At 40.0% G+C, this 15,022-nt stretch overlaps 1 protein-coding gene across 1 annotated transcript in view; it reads left to right on the top strand.

Moving 5' to 3' along the window:
* Positions 1-15,022, top strand: part of DST (dystonin) — a 494,547-nt gene that overhangs the window by 309,157 nt on the left and 170,368 nt on the right. The window contains exons 12-21 of the mRNA XM_060021645.1: positions 3,831-3,950; positions 6,050-6,145; positions 6,639-6,766; positions 9,839-9,932; positions 10,225-10,379; positions 11,427-11,889; positions 11,971-12,099; positions 12,252-12,329; positions 12,408-12,569; positions 12,659-12,763. Of these exons, the coding sequence (XP_059877628.1) occupies positions 3,831-3,950; positions 6,050-6,145; positions 6,639-6,766; positions 9,839-9,932; positions 10,225-10,379; positions 11,427-11,889; positions 11,971-12,099; positions 12,252-12,329; positions 12,408-12,569; positions 12,659-12,763 (1,530 nt within the window). The remainder of the gene's footprint in view (positions 1-3,830; positions 3,951-6,049; positions 6,146-6,638; positions 6,767-9,838; positions 9,933-10,224; positions 10,380-11,426; positions 11,890-11,970; positions 12,100-12,251; positions 12,330-12,407; positions 12,570-12,658; positions 12,764-15,022) is intronic.

The following is a 15,022-nucleotide window of genomic DNA, read 5'->3' as shown; positions in this document are numbered from 1 at the left end:
TCCATTGGTGTAAGTGACGTGTTAAAGTCCCCCACTACTGTGTTACTGTTGATTTCCTCTTTTATAGCTGTTAGCATTTGCCTTATGTATTGAGATTCTCCTATGTTGGGGGTGCATATATATTTGTAATTGTTATATTTTCTTCTTGGATTGATCCCTTAATCATTATGTAGTGTTCTTCCTTATCTCTTTTAACATTCTTTGTTTAAAGTTTCTTTTATCTGATATGAGTATTACTACTCCAGCTGTCTTTTGATTTCCATTTGCATGGAATATCTTTTTCCATCCCCTCACTTTCAGTCTGTATGTGTCCCTAGGTCTGAAGTGGGTCTCTTGTAGACAGCATATATTTGGGTTTTGTTTTGGTATCCATTCAGCGAGCCTGTGTCTTTTGGTTGAAGCATTTAATCCATTTACATTTAAGGTAATTATCGATATGTATGTTCCTATTACCACTTTCTTAATTGTTTCGGGTTTGTTTTTGTAGGTCCTTTTCTACTCTTGTGTTTCCCACTTAGAGAAGTTCCTTTCACATTTGTTGTAGGGCTGGTTTGGTGGTGCTGAATTCTCTTAACTTTTGCTTGTCTGTAAAGCTTTTGATTTCTCCATTGAATCTGAATGAGATCCTTGTGAGTAGAGTAATCTTGGTTGTAGGTTCTTCCCTTTCATCACTTTAAATATATCATGCCACTCCCTTCTGGCTTGTAGAGTTTCTGCTGAGAAATCAGCTGTAACCTTATGGGAGTTCCCTTGTATGTTGTTATTTTTCCCTTGTTGCTTTTAGTAATTTTTCTTTGTCTTTAATTTTTGTCAGTTTGATTACTACATATCTCGGCATGTTTCTCCTTGGGTTTAACCTGCCTGGGACTCTCTGTGCTTCCTGGACTTGGATGGCCATTTCATTTCCCATGTTAGGGACATTTTCAACTATAATCTCTTCAAATATTTTCTCTGGTCCTTTCTCTCTCTCTTCTCCTTCTGGGATCCCTATAATGCTAATGTTGGTGCGTTTCATGCTGTCCCAGAGGTCCCTTAGGCTGTCTTCATTTCTTTTCATTCTCTTTTCTTTATTCTGTTCCGTGGCAGTGAATCTCACCATTCTGTCTTCCAGGTCACTTATCCGTTCTTCTGCCTCAGTTATTTGCTATTGATTCCTTCTAGTGTATTTTTCATTTCAGTTATTGTATTGTTCATGTCTGTTTGTTTGTTTTTTAATTCTTCTAGGTGTTTGTTCTTTAATTCTTCTAGGTCTTTGTTAAACATTTCTTGCGTCTTCTCGATCTGTGCCTCCATTCTTTTTCTGAGGTCCTGGATCATCTTCACTATCATTATTCAGAATTCTTTTTCTGGAAGTTTGCCTATCTCCACTTCATTTAGTTGTTTTTCTGGGGTTTTATCTTGTTCCTTCATCTGGTACATAGTCCTCTGCCTTTTCATTTTGTCTGTCTTTCTGTGAATGTGGTTTTCTTTCCACTGGCAGCAGGATTGTAGTTCTTCTTGCTTCTGCTGTCTGCCCTCTGGTAGATGAGGCTCGATTGCTGGATCTTATGGTAATTCTATTTTTAGTTTTCTGAGGAACCCCCATACTGTTCTCCATAGTGGCTGCACCAATTTACATTCCCACCAACAGTGTAGGAGGGTTCCCTTTTCTCCATACCCCCTCCAGCATTTGTTATTTGTAGACTTTTTAATGATGGCCATTCTGACCAGTGTGAAGTGGTACCTCGTTGTAGGTTTGATTTGCATTTCTGTAATAATTAGCGTGGTTGAGCATATTTTCATGTGCCTGTTGGCCATTTGTATTTCTTCTTTGGAGAAATGTCTGTTTAGGTCTTCTTCCCTTTTTTCGATTGGATTATTTTTTTTGCTGTCAAGTTGTATGAGTTTACAGTTTTTAATTATCAAATATTTTTTAAAGGATTTGAGTTAATAGGTCTCTTAATTTAGAGATTTTCTTTTTAAACTTACTGCTGTTTTACAGCTGCCCTACTTGGTATCCTTCTCTGCAGAGAAGGTATGCAGAGAATATCTCACTTTTGAAATCACTTTCAAGTTTTTTAACTTACGTGATCCCAGGAGGAAAGGTAGCTCTGAGTTGGTTTCTCATTTAAAGGTGAGGCCCGAAGGAGGGCGATTTGATTTTGCCAAATTAACGGAGCTTCTTCGTAGCAGGACACAGTCTCTGACGAGTAGCTTTGGGCTCTTTATTTAGTCCACTGCTTCCCAAAGTCTGTGCAGTTCATTTCAGCGGTGCGTTTTGTGCTGGTCCTGCTGACAAGTGCTGTGCATTTCTGGAGGACAGGACACCCTGTACATGACGTGCATTTGGGGGGACCCCCCTCACCCTGACTTCTCCTCTCCTCCTGCAGATTTCTCCTTTATTCTGTCTCACTTTGAAGGTTTGGGAGCTCCCCTTTTGGGTCTCTTATTTCGCCTCTGTGTGCTATTGCTTGAGGCTTGTTTCCATTCTCTCCTCATGTTCTTTCTCACAAAGGCTGGTCCCCAGGTGACTTGGTCCCATGCTCCCCCTCTGCTCCAGTGTCTGCCAGTGACTCAGGGTTGAGTGTTGCTCCAAAATGTTATTGTGGCCGTTCCTTGCTTGGTCTTCTCACTGCCTGTACCCAGTTCCTCACTCTTATCCCTTCACTAGAATGAGGATGAGAGCTTTCTTTTGGCTTACTTTCTCCATTGTTTTTCTCTTCCCATGAACTCTGCACATTGTCGCCACGTGAGCTAGAAAAACTTCCGTGGCTCCATGTGGCTTGCAAGGTTCAACCCAGTCTAGATGTTCTGACGTCCACAATTCTGCCTTTTATCAGTTCTGCTTACCCACATCATTCCCCACGTGAACTGTTTGTGGTGTCCGGGGCATTTCTGTTTCAGAGTCCTGACTCCCTTGACCCCCATCCCCCATCTTTTCTCTGCTCCTTCTGCCAGCCACCAACAATTACTGGTCATTGTACAACTGCTCAGGGATTCCCTCTCCCAGGAAATCTTCAGTGATCATTTTGAGGCACATTTATGCTCACCTGATTCTTACCTCAGCGCCTCACATGTACATACCCGTTTCCGTTATTTCAACACTTCTTAAATGCTGCTTTTCGTTTTGCGTAACTGTTTATATTATGACTCTCTGAGTCCTCATCTAGACAGAAACTCTTTGATAAAAGAGATCATGTCTTGAAGTATTATATTTTTATTACAATGCTTAGCATAATGCTTTGAACATCATAAGCAGTCATCAAATACTTAATTGAGTAAGGCAGTTTACAATTTTCCAGTCTCCTCCATTTTAAAAAAAGTTTGCCTAACAGTACTTGAATCATCCCACATGTACATTTCCTCTAGTTTTCACTCCTGTCTGCTTTCCTATGTATCGCGTAGCTCTTTGACTTTCAGATATAAGGTGGACTTAGAAAGGTTGGCAGAGAGGGCAACTAACCTGGCTTATGCAGGCTATAAGCCTTTTGAGTGCCTTTTTTGAGTACCTGGAAAACACCCCAAATTGATCACAGTGTTCTTTTTTTTCTGCTACATTTCAATGCAGCCTCTGAAGCCTTTGTAACACAGTGCTTCAGGCAGCCTAGATCCCTGGATCAGAGCTGGCACTCCTTAGGCTAGTCTTAGTGGTCAGATGTTGATCGTGTGTTTTTAAGGCTGTTTAAGTGGAAAGGATTGGGACCGGGTGGAAAGGAAGAAAACATGGAGCTGGTCCTCTCCGTCAGGCTTAAAGCCCTGCAAATCCACAGAATGACCTCTGGCCAGATTGTGTTAGACGTGAATGTTACAATCTGCAGATATAGACCTTCTCTGCCATCTTCTCGTTGTAGGATGTTGAAGTCAAATGGATTGAATACCAGAATATGGTCAACTACCTCGTCCAGTGGATCAGACACCATGTGACCACTATGTCCGAGAGAACATTTCCTAATAATCCTGTAGAACTCAAGGTCTGTGTCCCTACAGAAGTTAAGTAGGATTGAGTTTATTATTAAACTTTTAAATAATGCTGAAATGGTTCTGTCATTTCAGAAATTGAAGAAAAATTGCCCTTGGCAAGGTACTAATCATCAGGCAAATTATTTATTTATTCGTCTCCTATTGTACAGAGAAAATGGAAGTCAACATTAATAATTAAAAGATAATAGTGACAACATCTTAAAGAAATTTGTAGTCCCTTTGGTTTGAATTGTTGAGAGTTTTAAGGTTTAATTTGGGAAGGTTTCTGGAAGTGACGTTGCCAGATTCTTTTTGGTGCCTGGGAGATGCCTGGAGACAGCAGATGGCTGGGGCACGAGGGGGGGCGGGAGCTTGTGCAATGCGACCGTGGCAGGGCCTGTGCCTGTGGTCACATCCTGTTAAAAAACAGCCTCAGAGGCTCCTGTGGTACGGCAAGAGGTACATACCGTCTTTCACCATGAGTTCGAAAATACATATCTGACTCCCAGAGTAAATGAGTTCCTGGTTTAGTAGAACATTTACTACTACCTAAAAACCTGGGTCCATCTCTTTGAGCAGAGACATTATAGAAATATTAAAAGATAGTACAGATATAGAAACGTATTGAAGATAAGTTGTCTCATTTTGTACATTGGGATTTGTCATAGCAATGTAGTGTACTTTATTTCAAGAAATGGGTAATGCGAATATGAACAACAAAGTCTAATTCCTTGAATTGCAGACTTTGTTTTCTGGATCAGACTAGCATTGCAAAAAACGGTCCTAACCCAGGGTGGGCCCTGTTAACGTTAGTAATTGTGTCCATGCGTCTATACGGAACATCTGTGGAATAGCTTTTATTCATGTTGCCACGGGGAACTTGTCCTTGGCGCAAAGTTCCTTGGCGTGTGTCGATGTGATGCTGTTTAAGTTCTCTCTGAAGCTGTTTGTGTGATGTCTCCCTCTGTGGCTGGAACCTCTCCTGGCAGGAAAGCTTTCCTCCCCCTTCTATCAGCATGTCTACTGTGAACAGTGGGTAGCCCGTGATGGCATTCCGTGCTTATTCACCTATGGACATCCTGAAATGGTGCATTTTGAGTTTAAACCAATTTTCAGATTTCAAGTTCCATTTATTTCCAGATGGATTCCTTTTGTCCAGACATTTGAGTAAATTCTTGCTGGCTTCTGATTAATACAGATTCTTAAATTATTAAAGAAGTTCGAGTGACTACACAGATTACTGACTGTTGCCTGGGATAGGACATGATACAGGAAAAAAATATATTGTGGGGAAATACCAAATAATTTTATTAGCCAACAAAACATTAAATGGAATCCTTCAAAGAAATGTGTCTGCCTGAATGTTTGCAGGGACTTGTCTTAAAGCAGCATGAATTAGGATGAAATAATTAGTATACACTTATTAAATGTGGAGATGCTTTATCAACATAATTTTTATAAGGTCCTTGTTAATAAATATAATAAACATATCTAAGAGATTCCCAAGTTAATATCTATAAATTAGATAGAATTTAATTATATGGTTCAAACTTCTATAATAATAGCAGCAACCAATAGCATCTGTCTCGTTTACTTATAAGATCTGCTTAATTTGGCCAATGGGATATTGAAACAAAATTTTAGTCCTATCTATCTGATGAGAATTCTGTTTTCAAGGATAGACCATGAAATAGAGGAGAATGCTCCCCACCCCTTTTTATGGGAATTGCATCAGATGATTTTTCCAAAAACTAAAAGCTAAAGTACGGCATTTGGGAAGTGGATCTTTTAAAGTATGTATTTTCTTGTTTGGATAATGAGAGATTGTCAGTAGAGCCATAGTAGATACTGCTGTGGTTTTCACTATCCGGATGGCTGGGTAGCCTATGTTGAATCAGGACTCATAGCCATAATTACACCCTCCTCAGATCCCATACAGCCTGGTTACCGACTGGCTGGGAATCAGCAGCGTCCTTGAGTGTCTGTTTTATAAAGGAATGCCACCGAGGGCACGCGACAGAGTAAATAGCGTTTGAAGTGGTGACATTATGTGATAATGAAAACAGGTCTTTGAAGTTTGGCCCTTCATTTATTTTCCCTTTCTTTTTAGGCACTTTATAATCAGTATTTACAGTTTAAAGAAACAGAAATTCCACCAAAGGAGACAGAAAAATCAAAAATTAAACGCCTGTATAAATTATTAGAGGTAAGCAGAAATTTCCTTTGTATTGTCAAATGTAATATTTTAAAAAAATTTTATTGAAGTATACTTGATTTACAGTGTTGTGTTAATTTCTCTTGTACAGCAAAATGATTCAGTTATACATATGTGTATATTCTTTTTCATATTCTTTTCCATTATGGTTTATCACAGCATAATGAATATAGTTCCCTGTGCTATTATATAGTAGGACCTTGTTTTTTATCCATCCTATATATAATAGTTTGTGTCTGCTAACCCCAAACTCCCAATCCATCCCTCCCTCACCCCTCTTCCCCCTTGGCAACCACAAGTCTGTTCTCTGTGTCTGTGAGTCTGTTTCTATTCCATAAAGTTCATTTGTGTCATATTTTAGATTCCACATATAAGTGGTATCATAAGGTATCCAATGTTATCTTTAATAATATACCTTGATGTAAGAAACATAATTTTTTACGTCTTTGCTTCACATTAGCTTTTTTGTTGTTATTTTCTCTAGATTTGGATAGAATTTGGACGCATCAAACTCCTTCAAGGTTATCATCCCAATGACATAGAAAAGGAGTGGGGAAAGCTCATCATTGCCATGCTTGAGAGGGAGAAGGCTCTTCGTCCCGAAGTGGAAAGGTGAGTGGGGATGGCCTCTGCCCTGGGTGTCCAGTGGGAGGGGTCAGCCTGTGTCATGGAAAGAACTTAAGCTTTGGAGACCAACATTTACCTTTTTCATTCACTTGTCTGTGTGACCTTGAATAAGTCACTTAGCCTTTCTGATTCTCCATTTTCTTATCTAGAAACTCTTCCAGGAGGTTTGAGGAGGGATCGGTGAAGTAGTGTTTGAAGAGGGCCTAGGTTGGTGTGTGAAATCTCATCTCGTACGATGGTTACGGTTTTAAAGCCAATCAGGATGACCCATGAGAATTTCTCCAACTGACTTTAAAGTTGCCAGGGCCTGGATCCAGAAGTTCATCCATACATAACATAGACTAACCATGAACTTATCTTGTTTCTTGTTGTATTTGTGGCTACGGCCCTCTTTCTACGGGGCAGTGAGCCCTCTATTTGAAGGGCAGTGAGGCCGCTTCTAGAGAACACTTAGTAAATGCTAGCTTAAGTTCCCTCTCTGCTTTTTTGCCCTGAAAACATCACTGACCTTCATCCTTTCTCTCCCGCTACACCCAGCTGCCGGGGAAGGTCCTGCTTGGTCTTCAGGACACATTTGTTGGATGGATGTGTCTCTGGGGTAGTCCTTACATCCCAGCCTGACTTGTGGTGTGTGGGGCTTGTGTGGCCTGAGTCCATAGGGCTGGCCTTACAGCCTGGGGACCGGTGGCCAGGCCAGGCATCGCCCTCAGGCCCGACTGGCCCCACACCGCCTCACTTCTGCAGTGCGGTCACGCCGTCTGCCTCTCAGGAGCTCTGACTTGCCAAGGTCCCAGCCTCCCCCATTTATGAGATCTCTGCACTGTCTGATCCTTTGGCTGGGAAGTCTGTTTCATCCCCTCTTCACTCCTCGTCTTTCTCAGATCTCGGCTTCAATGTAATTTCCTCCAGAAACTTTCCACAGTCTCCCAGGTTGGTTCAGACGTCTTGGTGATAACCCTCCTGTTTATAGGGATTGCTCCTTCATAGCCGTCATCTCCGTTGTAATTTTGTATTTGTGTCTGTGATTGGTTAAGGGCTGCCCATTTTACAGTTGTGAGCTCTAGTAACGTGGAGACAGATTCCTGTTTTTGTAGTTCCTCGTGTCGCCAACACTTAACACCCTGCCTGCTATCAGTATCCTGATGCTCTCTGCGCCTCCTCGTAACTTCCACATGGAAGAAATATGAACTAATGTGTTGAAGATACAGGGGCAGGTCTAACTTGTCAGGCCTTTATTAAATCACTGATGACACTGTTGTTAAAGCAGCATATTCTGTCTACATAACTAGATCATTAGAACCAGAACAAGCTCGAAATACCCAGGATGAACCTTTTATGGAGGAGATAATTCTGGGTGGTTCAGATGGGATGCTCAGCATCTCATCGGAAAGAGTAGAAAAGGATGCCACAGAAAGAGTACGCAGTAGATTTTAGTCGACAGAATAGCAGCTGGATTTTAATATATGTTAATGAAAGAATGCTATGGTTAAGAGTTCGAGGTCTAGGAGCCAGTCAATCCTGGATGAATTATTAGCTCAGTGTACAAGCCCTGTAATCTTAGATTCAGTAACCTCTCTAAGCTTCAGTTTCTTCCTTTGTAAACAGGATGTAATAGGACCTACTGCATTTGGTGGTTCTGAGTGTGTCTGTAAAATGATTAGTTAATTTCCTGGCATGTAACAATTGCTTCAGAAATGTTAGGTGCTGGCTGCTATTACTATTTGTGCTTTTCTTTTTACTAACTATATCTGACATGGCACTCTCAAATTTCCTTTTCTTGCCTTGTGAAAAGAACAGTATCTACCTCTAGGTGGAGAAGCAACAGTTTGGCCTTGCAGTGTTAGGGACAGGAAAATATTTAGGAGCTTGGCTGATTCAATGCCTTCATTTTTCTTGATGCAACAAGTTTTTTTTTGGCATTAACTCTGTATTGCAAAATAATAGCTGTGCAGCGTGGGAGTGTGTAAAAAACAGATGCGAAAGAGCCAATGATCTTAGGCCAGGTAATAACCTATAGGAAGGAAAAATAAGCACAGACAAATTAAATTTGCAAGCATTGCACTGATATTCTTCTTAGCACTTTGGCTTTTAAAAATGTAAAGTAACTTCAGTACGATTAGACCTAACATTCCTGGGAGCTCATCCTATAAAGAAAGGTAAACGGACAATTTTCCATTAATTTAACCTAATCAACAAACACCGTGGTGGTTAAAAAGGAAAAGTACTTTGCTTCTCCTCAAACTTATTTGTTTATAGGTGCTTGTAAGTATCAGTTTTTAACCCTGTGTTGTTCAGTACAGACCTGGCCTTTTCCAAAAAGCTGTGATCAGGATCTGATTGACTCTTTGTGTTCTTTTAGCTGACGATTTGCCGGAATAACCTTTTCTAATCGTACCTGGGCTCCTGGGAGGCATCACAGTTGTTTTTGAGGCAGTTGCAAATGGATGACTCTTGGTGAAAATATTTGGCAAGTCTTCTCCAGTGACGCCCCAGTCAGCCTGCCTTGTCCATACTTGTAGGGCTTTAGTGCAGGCTACAAAAGGCAGACCTCAGCTAGTAAACCCATGGCTCTAGGCGAGATTCTTCTGAATAGCTATCAGTGTATTATTTGCTGTGTGTTGAATATGCACGTTGGAGCATATTTAAGGAGCCATTAAAAGCTGTACCATTCAGCCGCCACTCTTCACCGTTAGAAGTAGCGCTTTTTGTAGACCTTCTACTTTTGAGTCTACTTTTAATGGTGGAAGAAAGAACATCATTGCAAGGATAAGAATGCACAGCAGTAGTTACAGTTACCGTAGCAGTGATTCTGTGTTTAGTAACACGACTAGCACACGAACCAATCTTGATTCAAATGAAAATTTCCTCTCAGTTCATTGTGGTCCAACGTTGATCAATTCCTGCATTAGCTTTGGCAATGAATCCTTTGATGGACACAGGTATGGAGTCATTGGTGTGGGACTGTGTTTTTTCTTTTGGTGGGCTGCATTTTTAAGGGATGGCCAACTCTATGACTTTAGAGGGAGAGGCTTTATTTTATCTCGTTCCTTCTTTTAGATTGGACATGTTGCAGCAGATTGCCAGCCGAGTTCAGAGGGGCAGTGTCATTTGTGAAGACAAACTGATGCTTGCTCGAAACGCTCTCCAGTCTGTAAGTTCATTTCAGGAGCTGGTGGGATTGCAGTAGGTGGGTCAGTGTGTTCGGATGAACTAAAACTTTGCATAACGTTGGGTAGATTGGTCTACTGAAACAAAGTTTGTTAAAGATTATGATTACTTTGCTTTCTTGAGGGAAAACATGTTTTTGAAGCAAAAGGGAAAACAGAGAAAATCCAAGTAGCTTCTGTTCTAATACTTCGAGTTTTATATTTGAGGCTAGTTTTGAAACTTGTTTAATTAATTAATTAATGTAGAATTAATATTGAGTTCTTTTAAAAATACAGGATTCTAAAAGATTAGAATCCGGGGTGCAGTTTCAGAATGAAGCAGAAATTGCCGGGTATGTCCTTGAATGTGAGAACCTTTTACGCCAGCATGTAATTGATGTACAGATTCTTATTGATGGAAAATACTACCAGGCAGACCAGTTGGTACAGAGGTAAGAGTGCTTGTTGGTCAGCCCTGTCCTTCTGGGTGACTGTTTCATGGCACCTGCATTAAGAATTTAGAGTGTGACAATTTTATTAAATATTTCTTAAGCTCTTTTTTGTTGAAAATGTGTGTCATGTTAATTCTGTCATAGTTGGGTGTGTTTAGTAGGTTTTGTTCTTCAAAGGTAAGTAATAGAAAAAATTTTATGATACATATAATATTTAACTCTGTAGTAACTAACATACAGTTGAAATATTCATGTGTGATATTTGAAAAAGGGACAGTATGTGAAAATTATCTTTTAAGTCAGCATTTCAGTTTTCTGTTTATCTTATCATGAAAATGTTCCTAATAAAGTATTGGAAGAAATATATGTGCATAAACATCTGTATCTCTGAGAAGTAGGTTTGGGAGTAGGGATGGAACCTTTCAGGTTGAATACTATATATATTATATATGTAAATATCTAAATACATGAGATATATAAAGCAAAAATTATAAATGATGCTTTGACCCAGTAAGTCCACTTTTAGGAATCTATAGTAATTCTAAATATAGAAAATATCTAAATAAATATAGGGAAAAAAGCCTTTGTTCATGTCAGAAATATTTTATAGTAACAAAAATTTGGAATCCTACATGTCAAATAGTAGGAGAATGATCATATTATAGTGTAGTAATTGTGTTCATTATAAAATATAGTTATAAAAATTGTGATAATATGCAGAGTACTTATAGTACAATATTCAGTGAAAAAAATTGTGATGCAAACTTTTATCAATGTGATTACAATGACATTTTAAAATAGACTTTATTTATTTGAGCAGTTTAGGTTTAGAGAAAAATTGAGTGGAAAGTCCAGAGTTCCCATATCCCCCCTCAAAGCCCCTTCTCCTGTTAGTAACATCTTGCACTAGTGTGATGCATTTGTTACAGCTGATGAGCCAATATTGGTATGTTATTGTTAATTAAAGTCCCTAGTTTACATTAGAGTTCACTCTTTGAGAAAAATGCCTCTTATATTATAGCTTATCCCTTTTGATTTTCTTTTCAGGGTTGCAAAACTGCGCGATGACATCCTGGCCTTAAGGAATGAATGTTCCTCAGTGTACAGCAAGGGCCGCGTGCTGACAGCGGAGCAGACGAAGCTCATGATATCAGGAATCAGTCAGAGTTTAAACTCAGGGTTTGCACAGACCTTAAATGCCAGTCTGAACTCAGGGCTGACCCAGGGTCTAACGCCTTCCCTGACCCCATCCAGTGTGACCTCAGGCCTGTCATCAGGGCTGACTTCTCGTCTGACCCCATCTGTCACTCCTGCATATACACCTGGCTTCCCATCAGGATTAGTTCCAAATTTCAGCTCAGGAGTGGAGACAAATTCCCTGCAAACTCTGAAGCTGATGCAGATCCGAAAGCCCCTTCTCAAGTCGTCTCTACTGGATCAGAATTTAACAGAAGAGGAAATCAACATGAAATTTGTTCAGGATCTTTTGAATTGGGTTGATGAGATGCAGGTAAAAATATTTACTTTACCTGAATTTCAGGCTTTATTGCTACCAGTTTCTTTTTCAAACCTTATATCTTTCTATTTAAAGGTGCAGCTGGACCGCACTGAATGGGGATCAGATTTGCCAAGTGTTGAAAGCCATTTAGAAAATCATAAAAATGTTCACCAAGCTATTGAAGAATTTGAATCTAGCCTCAAAGAAGCTAAGATCAGTGAGGTATGTGAATTTGAAATCTGTATGTATTTCATCCCAGCTTCTGTTCTCCTCTTTCTATAAAAACCCTGTTGCAACAGGTAAACGATACATTGCTTGTGAATCAGAATTCCTTAAGATTCCTAACCTTGCCATCTTTTTATCCCATGTTATAGATCCAGATGACGGCACCTCTTAAACTAACTTATGCAGAAAAGTTGCACAGATTAGAAAATCAGTATGCAAAACTCTTGGTAAGTTTTTTTAACTTCCTGTTCCCTTTACCTCTATGTGGCAAAGACACGATTCTTACAATGATTCTCCTTGTAAAGAACACATCCAGGAATCAGGAACGGCACCTTGATACACTCCACAATTTTGTAACTCGTGCAACTAATGAGCTTATTTGGTTGAATGAAAAAGAAGAGGGGGAAGTTGCTTATGACTGGAGTGAAAGAAATACCAACATAGCCCGGAAAAAAGATTACCACGCTGTGAGTATGACTTCTGTAACTAGATGTTAAAAATGCATTTCAGGTTTTATCATTTTCTAACATATTTCTTGCTTGTTTCTTTAAATTAGGAATTAATGAGAGAACTTGATCAAAAGGAAGAAAATATTAAATCAGTTCAGGAGATAGCAGAGCAGCTGCTTCTGGAAAATCACCCAGCCCGATTAACCATTGAGGTAAGTCAGAAAGTGTAATAGTCACAGTGGAATACAGACATTTGATTATTACCCTTCAGATTCTTCTATTGTTGATAAATTGAAAAATGCAAACTATCAAACTTCTATTATAACCTGAATCAAAAAGAATGTTTCTGACAGATCATACTGATTTGCCTTCAGTTCTGCTGAAGTGTGTCACCCACTCATCACTTCCAATAAAGGTACTTTGTCAACCCCTGTGGCCAAAGAGATGTAGTACAGTAACTGTAAAGGATCTTGTCTTGACAGGCTTTGAGGTTGATATTTCTTCCTAACCATATGACACTGCCCCAGCGATGTAACCTTACTCGGTCCCATTCACTTACCTAAAATGGGGGAAATTGCTTCTAACCCATAGAGTTGTGTGAGAAGAAGAATGTACTCTTACTATTTAGTTCAGTTCTTGGTACACAGTAGGTTTTCAAGAAGTACTAGTTATTATTTAATTTACTAATTGTATTCATGATCCGGTTTTGTGAGGTGTTTCCTCAGGGTGTAACACACACATTTCAGACCCAGAAGGGGAGGGTTGACCTAGGGTTTATCAGGCTGCCTGTGGGGTGGTGGGGGGTGGGGTGTGTTTACTTTTGGGACCTGATATCTACTGGTTAGAGTTAGTGACTGTCTGAATGTGCAGGGGGTGATGTAAGAGGGCGAGAAGCATGTAACATGGACAGATGTGGTGTATTTCCAGAGGAAGAAAAATGAAGCTGTGCTTAACAATGGGACACGCAATTGAAGAAAGGAATCTGAGAGTCTTTGTTCACTGAAATAAGTCTTCGTGACACAAAAGATTCATAAAATTCTAGGCCTCACTTGGTGGTCTTGGGAATATTATAGGTGACCTTCTTTCATATAAAAATGTGGTTTTCATCCCCAGGAAATGCTGCATAGGAATGTTAAAGACACAGAAGGTAGGGTGGCACCAGGGAAAGGAAATTAGAATCATGAAGGGTCTGGATATACTTTTCTATGATGATCAACTAAAAGTGGGATAGATATTCTTTGGAGTAGAGGCATGAAAGCTGTTAGGAAATATGATTGTAGGTTGAGAATTTTGATGGGAATGGAAAATGTGGATGTGAACCTGATTACTTTTAGGTAGAGCTGTTAGTCTAATTAACTGAAAGTCTGGAACAATAAAATTAAGCCGTAGTTGTCCTTACGATTCCATGGGCCCATCCAATGTCTTGTGGGCAATGGATAATAGTTAATTATTAACTCTTTTATAGTTTATGTGAAAAAGAAACTAATAATCTGACCATGCATGATGTATCTTTTATAGCCAATTTACTCAAGTAGCTTAATTGGAGGGAGCAGGTAATGTGATCCAGATGTGTTGCCAGATTTCCAGTGCTGCCTTATGCATTCCACCCAAAAAGCTGCCTGGACAGAGCTCAGCAGGAGTGTTTTTTCCAGGAGGAAGGACAGGCTTACATAAGACAGTCATTAGAGCATCAAGGGTGCCCTCTTCCGGAAGCCAGTGAACTGAACCTTAAATATGAAAGGGTGTTTCTTGCATATTTTCTAGTAAGTAGGTGTCTTTTCTACAATATTTTTGCTCTCAGGAAAGAGACACCAAGTGGTAAATAAATATTCAAGTAAAAACGTATGAAATAAAAATTCCTAGTATTATCTTTTCTATTTTTAAATTTTTGGCCGTGTTGGGGTCTTCGTTGCCGCATGTCGGCTTTCTCTAGTTGCAGTGAGCGGGGGCTAGTCTTCGTTGCGGTGTGCGGGCTTCTCATTGCGGTGGCTTCTCTTGTTGCCGAGCACGGGCTCCAGGCACGTGGGCTTCAATAGTTGTGGCACGTGGGCTCAGTAGTTGTGGCTCATAGGCTTAAGTTGCTCCGCAGTATGTGGGATCTTCCCCGACCAGGGCTCGTACCCGTGTCCGCTGCATTGGTAGGCAGATTCTTAACCACTGTGCCACCAGGGAAGTCCCCCTAGTATTATCTTGAATGTAATTCCAGAATTACACTAATAAGGGATTGCTTATGCCCTTTTCCACCCTCCCCAAACAGTCCCAGTAAAAACAAACAAATAAATCACCCCCACCCCTGCCAAGAGCTTCCAGACTAGTTTTGGAAGCAAAGACAGAGAAAACTACAGACCATGTATTTTTGTGTCAGGAGGGGTATTTTATGATCCAGTAATAGAAAAATTCAGAAAAAAGAAAGATGGAGGAAAATGTCATGAAAGAGGCATATCTGAAGATGCCATATAGGCAAGTGTTGG

Source organism: Delphinus delphis, chromosome 10, assembly GCF_949987515.2.
Source record: "Delphinus delphis chromosome 10, mDelDel1.2, whole genome shotgun sequence".
Taxonomy (NCBI): Eukaryota; Metazoa; Chordata; class Mammalia; order Artiodactyla; family Delphinidae; genus Delphinus; species Delphinus delphis.
This window is presented reverse-complemented; position numbering and strand designations above follow the sequence as displayed.